Source organism: Rhipicephalus microplus, chromosome 2 (genome assembly GCF_043290135.1).
Source record: "Rhipicephalus microplus isolate Deutch F79 chromosome 2, USDA_Rmic, whole genome shotgun sequence".
Taxonomy (NCBI): Eukaryota; Metazoa; Arthropoda; class Arachnida; order Ixodida; family Ixodidae; genus Rhipicephalus; species Rhipicephalus microplus.
This window is the reverse complement of record NC_134701.1, coordinates 213,022,179-213,041,958: the sequence shown is the minus strand read 5'-3', so window position 1 is coordinate 213,041,958 and position 19,780 is coordinate 213,022,179. Positions and strand designations below refer to the sequence as shown.

At 45.3% G+C, this 19,780-nt stretch overlaps 2 protein-coding genes across 4 annotated transcripts in view; both read left to right on the top strand.

The window, feature by feature from the left end:
- Rcd6 (Reduction in Cnn dots 6) overlaps positions 1–5,350 on the top strand; it is an 86,919-nt gene extending 81,569 nt beyond the window's left edge. Inside the window, exons 6-7 of one of the 2 annotated variants that reach the window (XM_037421564.2) lie at positions 5–88; positions 526–5,350. In XM_037421564.2, the coding sequence (XP_037277461.2) occupies positions 5–88; positions 526–1,323 (882 nt within the window). In that variant the 3' untranslated portion in view covers positions 1,324–5,350. Of the gene's footprint in view, positions 1–4; positions 92–525 lie in introns of both variants that reach the window. The other variant, XM_075875814.1, reaches the window with a different exon arrangement.
- A 9,372-nt stretch (positions 5,351–14,722) lies between these two features.
- dia (diaphanous related formin 1) overlaps positions 14,723–19,780 on the top strand; it is a 39,208-nt gene continuing 34,150 nt past the window's right edge. Inside the window, exons 1-3 of one of the 2 annotated variants that reach the window (XM_037421566.2) lie at positions 14,748–14,848; positions 15,593–15,652; positions 18,822–18,995. In XM_037421566.2, the coding sequence (XP_037277463.2) occupies positions 15,623–15,652; positions 18,822–18,995 (204 nt within the window). In that variant the 5' untranslated portion in view covers positions 14,748–14,848; positions 15,593–15,622. Of the gene's footprint in view, positions 14,849–15,592; positions 15,653–18,821; positions 18,996–19,780 lie in introns of both variants that reach the window. The other variant, XM_075875808.1, reaches the window with a different exon arrangement.

Here is a 19,780-nt window from a genome sequence, read left to right as displayed (position 1 = left end):
GCAGGTGGTGTGCATCGTGTGCATCCAGTCTCTGTACACCCAGTGGAAGCAGGAGAAAGCCGTCATGCGCCGCCTGCAGAACCTGAACGTGGTCGGAACACCTCCTTACACATTTCCCTTTCCCTAGTGCCTACACATGTTATAGGGGTTCTATTGTGTTTTGTAGTAAGACGCAATCGCAAGTGCTGCGCAATACGTATACATTCATTTCGCATATGCATGCGTTATAAGCTGTTGTATATATACGCCAGAGAAACGCAGCTTACTTTATAGGTCTACCTGATGTATATGCTACCTATTTACGAGCAAGTAATCGCTTTGTTTTGTGTGCAGAGATAGTGGTTCAAATTCGCTGACTCGTCGCAGAAATTGTTATTTTACCGCCGCACACTAGTTGCACGACTGTATAAACAAGCAAATAAATAAATAAATAGAAAAATTGAGTTGTGAACGCGCAGTCGACACGAAGCATGGCCTCGAAAAGTATCTCTCGTATACTTCACGATACCCCGACGCCCACCGCAGGTCACCTCTTACCGAGACCTGGCGCCCAGCAAGAGCAACGGCTCGGCGGGCCCCAGTGGCTCCGCGAGCAACGGCGTGGCCAGCGGCAGCGCCAGCCCGGGCGTCCATCGCGCCAACGGCAACGCCGGCGGCGGCTCCCTGTCCTCGAGGTCCCGATACGTGACGGCCGCCGACAGCGAGCCCACGTACATCGTGGCCCACAACTCGGCCCTGAAGCGGAGCACCTCGTCCGTGTCCGGGCTCATGGTGCGCGCCGTGGGCGGCGGGGGACACCACCAGCAGGGCGTCTACAACGCCGCCTTCAACGGGAGCCTCAACGGCTGCGTGCTGGGACCGTCGGGCGTCGACTTCTACGCGCCCAACCCGGCCCTGTGGGCCGGCCCGAGTCCCAGGTCCGAGTTCGACGCCTCCTCGTTCGCCGACCTCGTTGCTCGCGGCGGTGGGGGCGGAGGACTTCTCAACGGTTACCGCAGCATGTCGCGCTCCACGTCGGAGTTGAACCGCGGAGAACCGTGGACGTCGAATGGTTCCGCCGGTGCCGTCGCCGTTTCACGTACCCCGCTCCAGAGTTCGGGCCCCGTGGAGTACGCCACGCAGAGCCTGGACCGCCCCAAGTTCCGGCGCCAGGGCGGTCGCAACAATCGCTGGGAGGTGCTGGACGTGCGGGGCTTCGGGGACGTCACGCTGGAGCGGCTCCCCGAGAGGCCCTTCCAGTACCTCAACAGGCCGGGCTCCGTGGTGCGCGGCAACGAGTCGGACACCAGCTCCAGTCACAGCATCAGGGACATTGCGCTGTGATCTAGACAACGGCGGTGACACTGACTGACCGATGACCGTTTGGTAGGCTAGAGGACCGCGTGCATGACGTGTGTGCTTTTAGCGGCGCCATTGCTACTTGTCGCACGTGTTGATCTTCGTTGAACCCGAAGAGTTGCGTCTGCACGGGGGAACTCGGCTTCTTCTGTCACATCGGAGAAGAAGAAGAAGGAAAAAGAAAAGAAACTGTGGTGTGTACAGTGCTGCCCATATCTGTGTGGCAGCTCTTTCGCGTGCAGCGCCTCACTGTCAAGAAGCGTAGCCATCAAAAGCGAACTGTGCACGTGCAATCGACGAGTGTTAGGCATGTCGTCACTTCCGCAAAGTATGCCAGTTTCAGAGTACGTATACGGTGAGCTTATTCGAGTCATTGTTGCAGATGATATGAATGGAAGCAACACGTACGCCCTTCCACTTTCCATGCTGTCATTTTGGAAATGTCGAGAGATGTCTTGCATAAGTCGTCTGTATGAAGTCGTTACGGAGTTAAGTCGCCCCCTCGACCACTCTAGAAACGTCACTTTCGGTCGGCTTGTACCAGCCGTGGGGCAGTGGCCTTCTCTGCAGAAAGCTTGACCCCCACGTTACGGCACACTGAACTACGACTGCATGTTGTTTCAAGTCTCTGCTTTCATCTATGCGGATTACGTTGGCATAGAAATTTTATTCACAGAGAAACGCTTGGAACGAAATATAGGAAACAAAGAACAACAAAAAAAGATCGTATTTACTTGATGAAGACGTATCTCACTTCATGCCAAAAATATACAATTCCGTCACGGAATATAAAGTCGTCCAGGCAGAGTTGCCACCGAGGCTCGTCGCAATTGACTCTGTCTTTGCCAAGGTCCAGTGGCGCAGCTATGATGTAATACCTTGCCGAAACGAGAGAGAGAATTAAATAAAGCTATTTTTGATATCCACTGCATTATTACGTGGCTTTTAAGCAAGCAACCACCAAGTGCAATTTGTGGCTTAACCACTGCCGCTTTCGAAGATGTACAGGTATATCTCAACATGCAGTTTCGCAATTGCTGTCAGCCTTACGCGTCCATTACTCTACAATAGACGCTTGCCAAGAGGACAACGGGGCGTTTTAAAAACAGCGTCCCCAGGCGGTGCCGTGTATTTAGAAACTTCAAAAGCCAGCAGCTTATTTATAGCTTTTTCGCTTTTCTTTCGTAGCCGTGACCAATATCGTCCCCCAAGTTATACGGTCCAATATCGGCGCAAACAACGCGCACCCGCTACAACGCGATATCATCCATGCCCATTTTCTCAAGTATCTGCGTATTGCTTATTGCATTTTTACAAGTTAAGACGACCTGAACGTACCTTTCTGTTTCAAAAATTTTACCCCAAATTGTATATTACCCCAAATTGTATATTTTTTAACAAATTGTCCCAAGTAAACTACCAGAAGTTGGCTGTATTCATAATCTCCCCAGAGCTGTTTATCGAGGAAGGACATGTCGTGGCGACTGGAGGCATTGCATGTTTCGCCACGCGTCGGGCAACACTTCTCAAAAAAATTATTGCAGGTAACCTTGAGCAATGTCATCAATATTTCTGCCTTCGTAATGCCAGGACAGCACGGCACAATAGTGTGAAAATAGGTATTGCTCCTTAGATGTGCTACAGTAATTATGCTAATTAATTAATTTAGTTAAAATACATACATTTTCGTCTTGTGAGGAGGCTTGACAAGCGATAAACAAACGCCAAAATATTTGCGCCAGGGCCGTTTTGGAAGCTGCCCGATGCGCACAGACGTCGTGCGTGGCTTCATTGTTTTTTTCATCGCGCCTTCTCATGTCTGTAGTTAATTAACTGAAAAGTTCTGCGTTGTTGTATTCCAGCTGTAGGAGCCAAAGAGTTAAATAGCAAGTTTACGTTTACGCATAGCCTATATACTACCCCCCAAATGTTACAGCTCGAAAATATACTGAGCATTCCGTGACAAAAAAAAAAAAGAAAGAAAACGGAAGCTGCGTCTTTATTTCCTCTTATAGTAGTCGAAAATAAAGAAAAACTTTTGAAGGCACGTTTTGTTATAGACCTATTAACGCCCCTTCCCATGAAGTAATCGCCAATAAAGCAACCAACGTCTTGTGTAGATATACTTCTTGCCTTTTGTACATATTTACTGTAACACTGTCATTTGCCTGGATCTGTTCGTGACGGGACGATGTTGCGAGCATTTTAATTTTACCCATGTGCGTGTGTGCGTGTGTGCCAATGACACGATTTGTGTATGTACGCGATGGGGCGTGTGTGTATGTGCTCACGTTCAAGCTAGTAAGCCAACTGTGTTTTGTCTATTTGTCACATTTCATTCGATCGTCTCCCCTTCCCCATTTGACTGCTGTCTGTTTGCTGCACTTCTGACACATATGACATTTTCTTTGCATTGTTTTCCCTTCGATGTGAAGCTCTTTTGAGAGTGCACGCCCGTGAACAGTTATCACGTTTTTACGCAACACAATTATTTATTGTGGTTAGCGGAGTTGTTCTTTGATTAGTTGATTCATACTTAAAGTGATGTCCGTACCGTAAAGACAGCAAGGAAGGTAACATAATTAGCCCTCTTATAATAAGTAAATGAAGCAAAGACGCATCACAAATGCCGCTCCCCCCCTTCAAACCCCATTCTCATTTTCCTGTTTTATCAATGTACTGCTCTACTCAACTGAAGCAACTGTTCCAGCTACATCATGCTCGCCCTATAGACTACGTCCTATTGACTTTCTTGTGTTCGTTGTGCAAACGCTGCGTGATATTTGATTTAACTATTACGATATTGCACGTTGAATTAACCAGTAATACTTATGGGCACCCGTGGCGGAATTATTGAGGCTTCCTGTACGGGAGAAAGGACTGTATTCATAACAAGGCTGCATGGTCGCCCTTATTCAATAATAAATCGCAAGTCATTATCCCGAATGGCAGGTGCCTGTCGGCTTTATGAAACCGAAACTTACGCAAGCGTATATTGCAATACGTACTTCATATTGCGATGCAATTACCATGAGTAAAATCGACGCAAGAAATTTATAATATATTTCAATACGACTCACTTGTTCGAGTTCTATACAAAGCCCGTCGCTTGTTGCCAGGGTGTCGACCTTATTAAGCAAAAAAAAAAATTTTTTTCTGAAGATATATTGATATCTCGATGTTCATTTTAACCGTCGCCAACATTCTTGCCGAAAACTTTCTTTTCCTCCCCCTGTAAAACGAGGGATGGATTCCTTAAAAGCTCAATAAAGCTTTTTGTCTATTTAGCTTCCTTTCAAGCGACGACTGAAGGAACGTCACAGTCATTTAAATGCAGAGCTAAGTAGGAACATGAAGGGTAGTTCACGTTGGGTTTGTTCTGTTCACGCGTGTGAAACAGCAGAAACTTGTGTGAAATAAAAAAAAAGAGAGGCAAGTTATCGCATCGCAGGTTTGGTGTCTATAGCGCTCTGTATGAGGTCTCGGGTTGGATTCCCCGACGTGGTGGTTACATTCCCATTGAGACTTTTCTTGTTAGCGCTTGTGCTTTTGGACTTCTAGACCCGGGGTCTTCCGCATTTTGATGTTTCTCAAAGCCCGTGCGTTAAACATTTACGTTTTGACTCGACACTGAATATATGAAAATGACCAATGAAAAGAATATGTCTCCTGCAGAATGTTGTTTATGCGGTTAAAAGTTCCACGATGATATCTTGTTGCACGTCTCTCTCGTCTTTCCTTTGTGCCTTCGACTATTTCCCGCGCTCCCTTGTCGTCGTCATGCCTAATTAACCGAGTGTTTTACGAATAGGAAGTGTTTATATCGCAATTAAGCGGACCACCGTTGTTGGCGAACAAATCACGCTCTGCTCTTGCCCCGTTGCAAAAGTGAATCGTGTGCTTCGTGATGTTCGTATTCTCGATGTCGGTGCTGTTGAGAATGCATGGTTGTTGTTGTTTTCTTTTTTCTTGTACACTTTCTGGCTGCGAAATAAAAAGGACAAAAGACGTGCTGGCGGCGTACAGTGCTCGGCTTTGTGTTATATACGACAAGAAGTGTCACTGCTGATGTGTGTATTCTTTCTGTCGTTCATTCTCCATTTCTTGCTTCCTTAGTACAAGTACAGCGAACCAAAAGCTTCTCTCTGTGCTTTCAGCAAAAAAGAAAAGTAAGATTCAAACCAAATAATGCCGTGTTACCACGCAGTTGAAACTGAAATCTGACTCCTTAACGTTGCCGGTAAATAAGTCCGCCTCGCTGGTACACGGTTTCAGTGCTCAACTGCTGACCCCGAAAGTCGTGGGTTCGACCTCCGCCGCGGTGATTGCGTTCCATTGCAGAAGCACGCGTACTGTATGATGTCAGGGTGCACGTGGAAGAGCACCAGATCGTCGAAGTTTGCGAAGCACGTTGCACAACAGCCAGCGTGCCTCATTATCATGCCGTGGTTTTGGCGTGTAAAACTCCGCGATTTAAAACACCAGCCAACGTATTCAATTGAAGCGATAACTTTCTTTACTTTAAAATGAAAACTCATGCCGTTTCGAGTCCGATTCGGACCCTTCTTCAGGGGTGATGGAGTCTTCTTCATGGTTGACTGTCACATCAGGGGTAATAGAACTTTCTTCGGAGTTGACTGTCACCTCAGGGGTAACGGATCCTTTTTAAGGGTTGACTGTCACCTCAGTGGTAACGGACTTTTCTTCAGTGTTGACTGCCACGGGTTATGGAATCCTTTGCAAGCTTTACCGTTACCTCAGGAGTGACGAACCCTTCTTCAGTGTTGACTGTCATCTCATGAATAACGTACCCTTTTTCAAGGTTTGCTGTCACCTCAGAGGTGACTGACAGTCCCATTCCTGAGGTGACAGTCAACCCTGAAAAGGGCCCTTGGTAGACCGAAAACGTCAGCATTTCTCATTTTAAAGTAAATTGGTGTCCCTTTTGAAATGACATCTGCTTCCCAACCAGACAGAAGTCTGTCGAATGTTCACCTTTAAACCTATAGACGAAAGGCCTACATGACTCATCAAACGTGAAAATTGACCGCGATGTCGATGGCGTCAGCGTGAGCGGCGCAAAAAAAAAAAGGGAGGGGGGATCACATGATGACGTCACTTTGCAACGTTATCATGATGTAAATTATATGGCGTAACATTGTGACATCATCCCGGCATGTCTCTTTGTCAAAGGTGCACCTTTTGCGGAGGCCGTGCAAAACTAGGTGAGGAGCAGAAAGGATTAATTGCCTCAGATCTTGGACGCATGCAGTCTAGAAACTCTCTATAGGTGCAGATAAAGCTTTCGGAGGTTGATGGATCAATAAATCGAGCGAGTTGACATCAACAAAAAGCTAGCCTTCGGCTTCGAGTCGTCTTCATGGGGGTCCCTGTGAGCTTCATTACGGTAAGGTAATAAAAAAACGAACGAAAAACACGCCCTTCGATGCAGTAATGCGCTTCCCTTATCCGACCTGAATCGGACGGCATTGCCGCATAATACGCAATAGCCACGCCTGTAAATCTCCACCGTATCGTGCGGCGCTCGATTTCAGCGGATAGGTTCCACGTGACTGCGCATGCCGACGCTCACTTTCGTTCCTACTTACGCGTGCAGAATCTCACAGAACGCCTATTCAGCGGCGCAGTTGCCGCTGCGCGAGAAACCAACCTGTACGGAATTCCCGTAGCGTTGAACGCGTTGCGGTATATAAAATAAGAGAAAACGCTGCTATATGGCACGATCTGGAGCGCGTTGCCCTCTCGCTAACTACCCCAGATGTGGGCGCGTCGAGTGGCTCCATGGTTGGAGCTGAGACTTGTGTTCGCACACAGCTGCCACCGTGCCTCTGAACCGTGTACTGCGAACCTGTGTGCAGAATAAACCCATCCGGCTCCCCGCATGGCCTGGTAAATGACGAAATCGTGCCTGTTTTTGAAGGAACAAGATGGAATCGTTGATAAACGCAAACGAAGCTGTTTGTTTATATGCTGTTTGCTACTCTTTGTGGACCAATTTTATATAGCTAGTCACTGTCGAAATCATTGGGCTAACGTTTCATCGCGGTACTTACGATTTATTTTAGAAACAAAGAGGACGATTGGCCGACTGCTAGAAATTTGATCTCGCCAATTTATTCTGTGAGGCCAGCTTGACTATTCTCCCGCTCGGCCTTGTTTCGACATACATGAAGCGTATAACTCAGCAACGTGCCTGCTTGGGCTATAATCTGTAATCCATTACAATTTATTTAACGCCAACGTCAGATACAATGGACGAAAGAAGTGCGCCACACGCAAGCGCAACGGAAACATGCATCTTTGGCTGAAGCCAGTCCTATACGTGTACCCCTATGATTCCAGCCGGTTGTTACAAAATAGAAGGGGGTGGGGGGGGGGGGGGGTTCGCTCATTGCGGTGACGTTTCCAAAAAAAAAAAAAAAAACTCCTCTATTCCTGATAGAATGCCAAGCTGGGTGAATCGGTTGGTGGTCTTTAAAAAAAAAGAAAAAAACTGCAGGCGCAATAAAGGTAGGACAAGAGAGACAAGAGAGCTCGTCGCGTCACCGTGTCTCTCTTGTTTTGTCTTTTTCTCGCTCTGCTTGCATTTTAAGTCTTTAGGTCTACAAACGAGGGGGAAAAACAAACACACATACAAAAAAAAACGCGCGATGGCAATGCGGGGAGAGTGACCGAACTACCGACGGCCCTTCTGCTATCGCCTCACAACCGCGCACCGCCCCGCCATTGCGCCGATATAAAACGCCGGCTCGCTATTGTTCTCCGGTGCGTGACGGGCGCCGTCGCGTACTTTGCGTTACAACCGTGCAATGGAATGGACGCACGCGCGGAAGCCATCTCAGCGGCTCTGATTGCTGTATATCTGCCACCGTATACGCGACCGAAGGTCGCCGCCATGCCGTGTTAACCGCTCGCTGTCGCAGCTTCGAATCACGGGTCTCTGTGTATTGGCTGGTAATCATAGCGCCATGCGCTTCCCCATCTCTCTCTAACGTCGCGTATATTCGGAAAAACAACAGTGTCTCAAGTTACATGCTATCGGAGTTCTTGGCACCACGATGTCTCTTATATACAGGGTGTGACAGTCTTGCTGATTGTGCAGGAGCATATATATAGGCGTGCGCAGGGTTGCACTCACCGCAGCGCACCCCTCCCTATATTATGTCAATACTGTTGCAGGGCTGACTTTGAGCACCCCCTTAAAGGTAGCTAGGAAGGCGGCCGTCTTTCCTCCCCCACCCCTCCCCCGCGCGCTCGTCTATATGTGTGTGAGGGTGGTATGTAAAAGCACATGGTACTGTTCATCAGCGTCGCTAAGAGCATAATTAGAGACCGAATTACAGGCAAATGCCTATTCTTTTTCCTTGCATTCCAGTCGTTGCACTTCGGTACGTGAGCATAACTCATAAGTTAAGCGCGGTTTTATAGTGTTTTTATATTGTCTATGAATACCTATTTTTTACATTTGCGCTTAAATTTCTATAAGTGTCTATAAATGCCTATATCCAGAATCGTTGTCTATATGAACTCTATTTTACCTAAAAAAATGCTTTCGAGTACAGTTGGAGGCCGGTATTCAAGTTACCGGGTGAAATTGAGTTTAACTCTATGGAGTGCAACCTATACTACATCTCAGAAGTTCCTTTCAGCACTGTTAAGGCTACAAGGCCTGATAACCTCTACACGTGTATTCATCAGCATAGCGTCTCCTGTTTGGGATCTCCTCCACGTCTGCTCTCGCCTGTAGGGAACAGGAGGTGCTTCTGTGCAGCCGCAGGACAATGAAGAACGAATGCGAAACCGTGGAGTGTCATCAGGAGAGAGTGAAGAGTAGGCAAAAAAAAAAAAGCAATCTTCACATGGTTTTTGTTTTGTTTGTCATTTGCTTGTGAAAGGCATCTTCACCAGGTCCCATGGGAGATTTTAGTTAGACTCTGGAAGTTGTTGCGTGCCCAATGGAAAGCTTCGTAGCGCAAGAGTCTTTTAATTGGTTCATCACGAGTCGCGAAAGCGCGATGCGAGAAGCTCAGCCTGAAACCTTTGCCAAACTCGCGCCTGTGTTGGCTTCGCAAGCCAAATTCCTCCCCTGCCCTCTTCGGTGTCGGAGCGGCTCGGAGCTGGAAGATCACACGACGCGGCGCATCAACACGTCATGCGCACGCAAGGTGATGCACGCACATGGTGTTGCACGTGGTTTTGCACGCATGGTGGTGCACACGAGTGGTGTTGTGTCGTTTTGGCGTTCTCTGTATTGTACTGCCTGTTTATGTGAGATTGATCCTTCTATGCGCGCACGTTTGGAGAGGCTGCCATGGATCCTGTATCCTTACCGTTGGAACTGCTGTAAAGGACGATGCACCAAAAACACGTCATGCCTTGTCAGGGCTGGCACCAGCACATCGAGAGAACGGCAAGAACATTCACGCAAATGAAATAGAAGCAGCTTATTCTGGCATCTCGCTCACTACGAAGTAATAATTATATAAATAAATAAGTACCATGCACAGATTACGTTTATATGTTTTAATATTGCTATCAACCCTCATAATTCTATTCAAGCCACAGATTGCAAAAACTGTGGCTATGCTAAAACATTGGCGCATCTATAGATATGTTAAGACGAACTTCTCGCTTCCCTGTCGTAGACGCAGGTCACGCACGTGTTTCTTATATATATATATATATATATATATATATATATATATATATATATATATATATATATATATATATATATATATATATATATATATATATATATATATATATATATATATATATATATATATATATAAAGACAGAGGGAGAGAGCTAAATGACCGTAGCCCACAGAAACTTTAAGCGGGAACTGTGACGACAGAGAAAAAGGGAGGGGGGGTCAGCCAGGGGCATGGATGGGGGGGGGGATATGCACTCACGCACACAAACTAACGCGCGAATGTATACAAAAAATATAGTTGACCCCCCCCCCCCCCCTCCTGAGAAAAATAACAACGTTTGGTTACGCCCCTGCTATGAGCCGAAATAGTCGTCAAGCAAAATCAAACCTCTATACCGAATCGGAGCACGTCACCGTCGCCATATGCGTACCGATCCTTGGTGACAGTTCGTGCTGGAAGTAATTAACCATCGTCGCTTTAATGGCTGAAAAGAATGGGAAAGGGGCCTTGGCGCAAAGAAGACGTCTCGTTCAAGGACTAAGGCGAGGCTTGGCCCGCAGCGAGAACCCTTCACTGCCGCCCACGGCGCTGGCAGAGTGCCGTTCCTCATGGCGGCATGCGCAACGATGAGCGTGTCCTTGACAAGGGTCAACAGCTCGGCGGGGCGTGAATGTTTGTCTGCCTCTGTTCCGACTTGGCTCGCCGTCCGGGCCGAGACGTGCGCAGGACACCGCTGGGAACGAGGTGCGATGCCAGCTACGGGAAACGGGGCACATTCAAATCCCGGCGCCAGGGTTGACAAGTCGAGAGCGCGCAGAGAAAGGTAAGGAGAGATGCCGACATTTGCAACGACGGAATAAGGATAGTGACACTTCCTCAACGTAGTCAAGTTGCGCTGTGATTTCTTCATTGAGCAGTATCAGTACCCAGTAAGGTATACCCAGAAATATTTTTTCGGGTGGGGGTGGGGGGGGATTATATTTTTGTATGTTTGTGCGTGTGTTTAGGTACACTTGCAAAATTGAAAATTTTTGGAGGGGTAAGTTTGAACTCCCAACCCGCCCTCCTGCTCTTGCGGGCACAACCCTAGCTACTAACGCCATATATAGTAAGTCTTCATTATTTACCGTTGTCACATGAGAGGTGCGAAATTGTATCAGCTTACAAACAAAAGAAACTATGTGTCGCTATACGCATGGTTACTCATCAGGACCGGTGCAGACGCTAAAGTGCGGTGGCGTATGACGTCTCATCGGCTTGCCGCAAAGCACAGACCTCCAACGGTATACTTTCCTACCGCCGCTGTGGTTGTATACATAAGGTGCAACGTGGTCGGTGAACAATGCATACACAAACGTATATTCGTATATGTACACAGGCATGTACAGTACGAACGGAAGAAAGATTTGCACCATTCCGCTCAACGGTGGCGTGTGCTGATCTTTTTTTCATTGATACACGTAAACGATTATTTATATGTGGAGTTTAACGTCCCCAAACCACCATGATGATTATGAGAGACGCCGTAGTGGAGGGCTCCGAAAATCTGAGCACACGGGCCTACAGCATTTTCGCCTCCATCGAAAATGCAGCCGCCGCAGCCGGGATCCGATCCCACGACCTGCGGGTCAGCAGTTGAGTATACCTTAGCCACTATGTATAGACCACCGCGTCGGGGCTGTCCGTAAACAATAACATGCGCGATCGCATGCGCTTTAGTGCTAAGACGAGGCTGGCAGAACACACCGTACTCTGTATTGGAAGAACTCAAGCCTATTTCGACGCTCTGCCCATTACCTAAACTGCATAAAAACCCCTTTGATACGTCCCCGCTTAATACGAGTTCCCGGTTCCTATGCCCACAAGCGCGAAAACTAAAAAATAACCTGAATCAGATTGTACATTTTCTCAAATTGCACACTTATATTCCACTTTTTTTTTTTGAAGGGTATTAACGATGATCTACTGCTTGTCGAAGTTTTGTCCCAAACACGTTTTACTCGATCCAGGATATTCCAAGCAGTTTGGCAGTGGGGTTCGGTGGCGAAACTTCTTCTGGTATCGCAAATGACACCAAAATACACGCAAAAAGCTGCATTATGCATATAACATTTAGGAAACATTCACTGTATTTGCTTCCCCCAAATATTATTATAATCGTTCAATATTGGATCAAGCGAAGACCCGAGTTCCCTTTTTTGAATTTCCGCCAATGCAATCGACCGCACCCGTCAGTCACCCACGACACTATACAGCAAACATCGTGGAATTTCTCAATATCTTCACTCGCACGCCACGAAAGTTGGCAGTTTGAGCAATATATACAGCAAAAATGCCATCTCGTATATGCATTGGATCAGCATGAACCGAGCCATACACCAAGCCTCCACGCTCATGTTGATCGAAAGTTAGGATTGCTTTTGCATTGTCGTGCTACCTTATTTATTGAGTGCGCTATACACACCACATGGAGACATGGATACAGCTAACGACAGTCACCTCTTCAAAAATATAAAAAAAGCGCACACGCAGTTTCAGAGCTCACCACCGTCCGAACCGAACTTAGACATCCTGAAAAAATACGTTACTGATGAGAATATTTTTACCACATATTTCAATTAACGGACTTTATTGGCCCTACGCGACAAAACAAACTTTTATAAAAATGCTTTGAATTTAATACTAGATTCGTCAGAGGGAAAACTAAAAAAATTGGGGGAAATTTTCGGCACAGTTGAACCCCATTATGAGAGACACTGATATAAGGGAGAAATGGGTATAAGAGACACCGCTGTGCCTACAGTAAACTATGGGTTGATAGGTAAATGCACATTTGTTACCCTGTTTGTAAGAAACATCTCATATAAAAGACAAAGAATTGCTGCCAGCATGCCTCTTACAAAGGAGTTCAACTGTATTTAGATTATTTCACACATCTTATATCATACGTCTTATAACTGTAGTACATGAGGTATACTGCAATAATTAGTCAGTAATGCGTTCGGCAAATTTAACATTCTATAGCTAGATATATTGTGCGTGTTATTTTTTAGGCACGGTCACACGTATGTGACTCAGAGCATTTTTCCCACCTGGCCATCCTGACGCCTTCTCCTTCTTTTGTGTAGCTGCAGGGTACAGCTGTTTTTTCGAGCTTCAAATACGCGCGTTGCCAAGCAAGCTTTTTTTTTTTTTTTCATCTCGAATTTCGCAATCCATACGGGGAATACTAGTAGATATTTCTGCACGACTAACTTTGTTGTTCAGAGCCCGCGAATTACACACAGCTTCGTTGGTTGAACCATACTGCTATACAAGTGACACGTAACCAATACCCGTTGCTTACGATTCATTTCACTTTTAATGTTTGGAAAGCGAATTCAGCGTCGGAAACCAAGCCTATTAATGCTCCTGCAGCGTGAGAGGGGCTAGTGCGAGGCTATGCTATAGGTGCCAAGTGAAATGCGGTTACGTTATCTCGTGAAATACTTTTCAACGTACATGTCACGGACGTATCCGTTGCTATTGCATTGGCCAATACCTCCGGTGTTGCACTGGCTCGCTTTCTATTTTTTACTAACTTGACGAAGAAGCTCCGATGGTGACGCACGTTCCTGCTTATTTTTCAGCGCCAACATTCTTTCATCTGATTCCCTAGCTTCCATCCTCGCAAACAAAGTTTCCCTTGCCTGTGCGGGTTTGCGAACAGGACCTCTTTTAACCCTCCCAGTCTACGTCGTTGTGTGCCTAAAGTGCTTGCGCTATCTATGTGATCGAAAGCGTGAGCCTACGTCATGTGCTCCCATATATCTTCCGTTAACTGACGGCGCACTGATAAATTAAAAATAATCGACGCGCACATAACAATTCCCAGCATGCCGTCAGGCGGCGTAAAATACGTTACTATCTGCCGTACACCTTCAAGCGTGAAATAGTTTTCCACCGCGTGCAGCTCAGTGACATGACAAGACCGCCCCTTACTCGTTAGATAAAACCGTGGGAATATAATTATCATAATTATCAAGTTGAGGATTAAATAAGTCCCAGGCCGGTAAGCCAGCGTCTTTAAACTGTCACCACGCGAATTACATGCATTTATTTACATCTTTCGTGCACGAGGTATTAAAAAAAAAAAACACTTCAGAACGACCGGTATATTGTCGGATATACTGGTCGTTCCGCCAATTACTTTCTTCGTTTTTATCTTTGACGTCGGCGCGCAGGCCACGCACGATGTAGCGCTGTTGCTGACGCTCGTCAAGGTCGAAGCTAGCGGGAGTTGTATGAATGAAAAAGAAAAATAATAATAATAATAACGTAAGAAAACAAGCACGATGCGATGCAAGGCAGTAGTGTGAGTGGAGCTGTTCCGCAGGAGTGATGTCAATGGCTTTGAAGACGCATTAGCGCAACTGTTTTAATAAATCACCTGAGCCCTGAGTCACTGTCTGACAGCGCGCGCTGAAAAAGGCGGGAAGCGCGGGAGGTCTCGCACGCACCTTTTGCTTCATTCTGACGTCATCGCTACGTTTTAGAATATTGAAGGACTCTGGCAAGCACCGGCTGTGCGATGCAGAGCAACGTCTTGTTACCAACACCGGGCAGCCTAATAAAGTCTCCACTGCTTGTATTGTACTCCACGGTGACCTCATTTTTGGTTGTCTCGCCGGCCGCGCTCGTCTTCCTGGAACATATACCGATGTCGAAAGTTCGTTAGGCGTCCGCTAGGGGGACGGTTGGTCGACAGGAGGTCATGGTGGTCGCTTTGGGCGGAGTGGCACCTGTGGTAAACTGTGAACTTGGATAAAATAACGCGAACGGCAGTAAACGTAAGTGTCATTCTTCACATTTATAGCCGCGGTAGTGTGTCCTGCGCATGTCTGAACCGTTGGCATGGCCGTGATTGAGTTCCTAGCTGCGCGCAGGCCCCGCTCTTTGGAAACGCGGTCTTCGCACACCGTCAGCGCACGTCCACGGTTGCAAGATTAAATCTTGGCTCTCTGCCGGCGTGTCAAATAACTACGCGCTTTGAGGGACGACACTGCAGGCATCAACAGATGTGTGCGAAATTCCGATAAACCCAGTGGCTGGTGGACGTACTCGCAGAGTTCCTGTCAACGTTAATTGGGGTTGCAAGAGATCTAACAGGAAGTAACGGTGCTATCTTTCTCGTGCGACACTTTAATGATCGGAATCGAAAGGAGGTTGTTTTGAGGAGGAAACCGTGACTTTTAAGAACATTTTGCTCGAGGAAGGTATCTTTGCGCGTGCCAGCGCAGCCAGCAGCCGCGGATCGTCGCTTGTGGATGACGCGCACAGGTGTGCCAGCTTGCTTTCGTGCATGCATCGGCTGACGTTTGAAAAGGGTCGTTCCTTTTTCGTAGCCGGACGGCACAACCACGACTAAACGTGTATCGGGCTATTGTTTGTAGATTTGGAAAGTTTATCGCGTAGGATGACACTTGCAGCTGGTGTTGCTCCAGTCTTGTGCATATTGTGTAACGGCGTAAACGTGTTCGCGTCTTCGATGATTTCGCAATGTGATACACCACGTTGTTGTCTCTCTTTTTTAGTGAACTAAGATGCCATGAGCTTTGGCTAACATGTCTAATAAAAGGTCATCAGTCATGCTGGTAAGTTAGTCGCCTACACGTTCGGCGTTGCACGTTTAACCAGCTGTTTTCACCGGAAGCTTTGGCGGAGTCTTGAATGGGGTGGCGATGATTTTTAGCGGCAACTTTTTGTGTGACGATCGGGCGGCTTTACTAACGCGCTGCACTGAGGCTCTGTCGCTTCGAAAATTTTGAATCCCGAAGAACCGCGCGCAGCGCGCGTATTCGCTTTCGGTTAGCTGCAGTTAACGGTACATATCGGCAAAAATGGTATCCCCCGCTGTTCCCTATTAATAGATGCCCGACTGCGTGCTGCTTTTGTCACCTCTGCCCACCACCTCCCTTTCCCATGCTTTCTGGCGTCACTAGAATAACACTGGCGGCTAAAATAGTGGTGCAATGCCATTTGCATGTGCTTTGCTATATTTTTGTCTGTAGCCGTTGTTTTGTTGTTCTATAGTGCCGGCTTTAATCTAGCAGCTGATGCACGCAGCTTTCGCAATGGGAACTATCCGTATACGCACAGCTGCTTAAGGGAAGATGCGATTCTCAAAAAAAAAGGGGGAAAAAAAGCGTTAATCTGTAGTCTAAATTAAAGAAATTTTCGCCCTATATATGGACTCTTATGCAGATTTCAAATATGTAGTTAGTTTTATGCTAAGTGGCACCGTTGTAGTTTTATGCCATGACAATGTGTAATGTATAATTGGTTTTCGACAAACTTTTTATGCCCCTAAAGATATGTGGTTCTCGGCCATTAATGGCCCATATTGCTCTACGTTAACTGTAGAATGCAAATATTTATCAAGAAAGTGCATATAAGACATTTTAATGCACATTAAAAATTGTAATGTGAGAATGCTTAGAATCCTCAGCCCATACTAATTGTTTACTTTATGTTTGCAATAGTTATACAGCTGTTACCAAGTTTAAAAAAAATATATATTTGCACACCTCACATGTTAAGGACAAAACTATGTTATGTGGGCAAAATTTCATTCGGATCGGGCTATCAGAAATACCAAAAACATGATGTCTAAACTCGAGAAGTTGCCCAAAAAATGGATCTTGAGAAAAACTCATTTTAAAGGTATAAGTGAAAGCTCATCTGTGCAGAAAAAATATGTTTTTTTTTTAATTTCTTCCATTAGGCGAGCTTTGCAATCAATGTTATTTTTAGCATGTGAATTCAGTGAACTGCCCGTGCACAATGCCAAGGCAAACAGCCAGGTGACAGTTTCCAGGGGACTCTAGGCAATGAGCTTTTAGTTTTTAGTCACCGCTTTGTGCTCTAAAAAAAGCGACTTTAACTTAGTTCCACTTTTATTGCAATCTTCAGTTTTTTTGTCACAAGTGTAGAGAAAATATGCTTGTCAAAGCAAACAGAAAGCATGTAATTTTGGAAAAAAGATTGCTTATTGACTCGCATCTCCCCTTAAAGGACACTTGCTGCATAAGTATCGAAGTGTAATTTTTGACCTTATGTTCAGGTACGTTTGAAAGTATGTTAATCGAACTCGGGAATCGTGAGTATGCTAACATAATTCTCTAGTAAAGAGTTGTGTAAAATTTAACACGAATAGCATTTTATTAGAACTCTCAGTATTTTGGTTATATATATTATTTTTGATTTCATTGTTTTGAAGAATTTCAATGTGAGTACCCCGTTAAATTTTTTTTAATGAGCACCCAACTTCAAATTAGTAGAGCTTTCTTTGTGTAAAGATGCACGGTTATAGTGTTCTTATAACTATGATTTTCTTCTTAATAGATAAATAAATAGATAATAAAAGAAACTACCTGCTGCACAGCAAAATTACCAGTCAGGGCCTTGTTTTTTTTTTCTAATTATGACAATGGAGTGACTGTTCTGCTTTGAAAGGCAAGCATGGAACAGTATTCTGGCACCGGAATTTTCATATTTCCTCGTAAAATGTAAATAGTTTGTATTGTTATACTTTTATTGAATGCTTTTCAAGCGAATGGTGGAAAGACAAAGGGTGAGATTGTGCTGCTTCTTTGATTCTTTTCCATTTGCATGCAGGCTGCAATTAAATATTTTTCAAATAAACACTTCTGTAGAGTGCTGAAATAGTTTAATGCAGTTTGAAAGTACTTCCTGGCAGGCTCAATCAAACATCGTTTTAAAGAAGTAAGATTAGAAGACAAGGCATTTACATATATGGTGGACATTTGCTACAGAAGTATGAGTGATATACTCATATCTTCAATTAAAAGCAGTTCTTAATCTATCATAAGTCACTAAAATGGAAACAGTGCTGAGATTTAAATATATGAGACCGATGAACATCTGTACATCTTAATAGCATTATTTACCTCCACCCTCTTGAAGCTCTGCAAAAAATGTAGGGTAAAATGGGGTCAGGTCACTTGCGAAAAAAAGTGCTCATCGGGATTCAAGTTAATTTCTTCCAATAACATTAGTGCTATGCTTTGGTCTTTAATAAGTGCAGATCTCTGGCAATAAGCAGCCGCTTGATATCATACTTGCTTTGGATTGTCCACTATTAAAATAGCACAAATTTTCATTACAACGTAGTTAACTATTTCTGCACTGAATGCGGATAACTTTTCTTGTTGTGGTTGTAGGTCATGTTCTAGCCAGCATGAATGTGTACCTCTGATGCTGATGTTTAATTCCAGACACGAAAGTAAAATAAATTCAAAGTTTTTTTCTCATTTTTTTGTTTCACATATTGCCGATGCATAGTAAGCATGGTTCTCTTGTCAACTATTGTGCATAGAGCTTACATCAGTCTTATACTACTGTTCGTGAAAAATTGCTGCAAGGAAGGCCACCTTGTTCTCACAAAAGAATGGACTAAAAAATAAAATAACCCCCTCTCTCTTCTTTGCCGATGTGGTTTTGTTATGGTAGTCATCCAGTTAGAGGAGGGAAGGCTGTTGGGGATGTGGAAGGTGTGGGCGGTTTGTCAATAGTTAAGCGGTTTATTTTAGTGCAGCCAGAACTACAGTTGCTAGAAAGTTCGGTTAACCACAGTGTTTATTGAATCCCTCCAACACTTGCGCAAAATTACGTTTCTTTATTAGGTTACAATGCAAGAGAGAGTTTCTACAAACTTTGCAGTTGAGCAATAAAGAAGCAATCATCTGCTATTTGCCGAAGAATTGGCGTAAAGCTCGCTTGTGTGTGCCTACTGCATTCTAGCTGGACATGTTTGGAAGTCGAGGGCGAAAGAAGCCGTCCAAGGCGGGCGGTGGCCAGCCTTATCCAACACAACCGAGGCCCACGTCAGAGAATTACTCTGCCGAGCCTGCAGTAGAAGTCTACGTGAACAGCCTCAATGAAGAGGAGGTGAACCGGGAGTTTGAACGAATGCTGGTGAGTAAATTTCTCGATCCATCCGGTTGGCATCAGAGGTTCAAAATGCTCCTTAGTTGCTTCTGGGTTTGGACAGAAAGCTTACACGTTCAACTTGTAACGATTATCTTGCATTGTGCATAGTATGCAGCCTGTGTATCGTGTAATGATACAAGGTATGCAGGCTTAACATTCTTGCAACAAAATAGATTGGAATGTTGCAACTTCTCCTGCGTTCTTTTTTGTGATTTGTTGAAAGAGACGCCTGCTGAAACGCTCGGACAGTCTTTCTCATGCGCACAAAATAAAATCCTGGTAGTTGTGTGATTCATTATGGGCAGTACCAGTGTACAAACTCACCGGATGAAGAGAAGAGACACAAACAAGCGCTGTACAGCGCTTGTTTGTCTCTCTTCTCTTCGTCCCGTGAGTTCGTGCGCTGGTACTGCCCATAATGTATCACCAACTAGCCCAACTGTTTGTCCTGCTGTAGTTGTGTGATAACATACTAATGTGTAGAAGTCGAGTGGTGATAGCGTTTGAATGAAGTCTAAGCCATTGTATTACCCTTATGTGACAGGGGTGCAGTGTATGAAAAAAGTAAGGTAGGAAAAGGCAGTTTAGCTTTATAACGTACTCAGACATTCAAATAGAAGTGCCACATGACAAAACGTGAAGGGGAGCATTGTCCTGTTGTAAGCAAGCTGCAGATGTTAAAAATCTGAAAGGATTTCATTGCTTGCCTCATGCACAAGTATCCTCTTGTATAGCATCAAAAGCTGTATTAGTGTTTTGTAAAGTTTGTA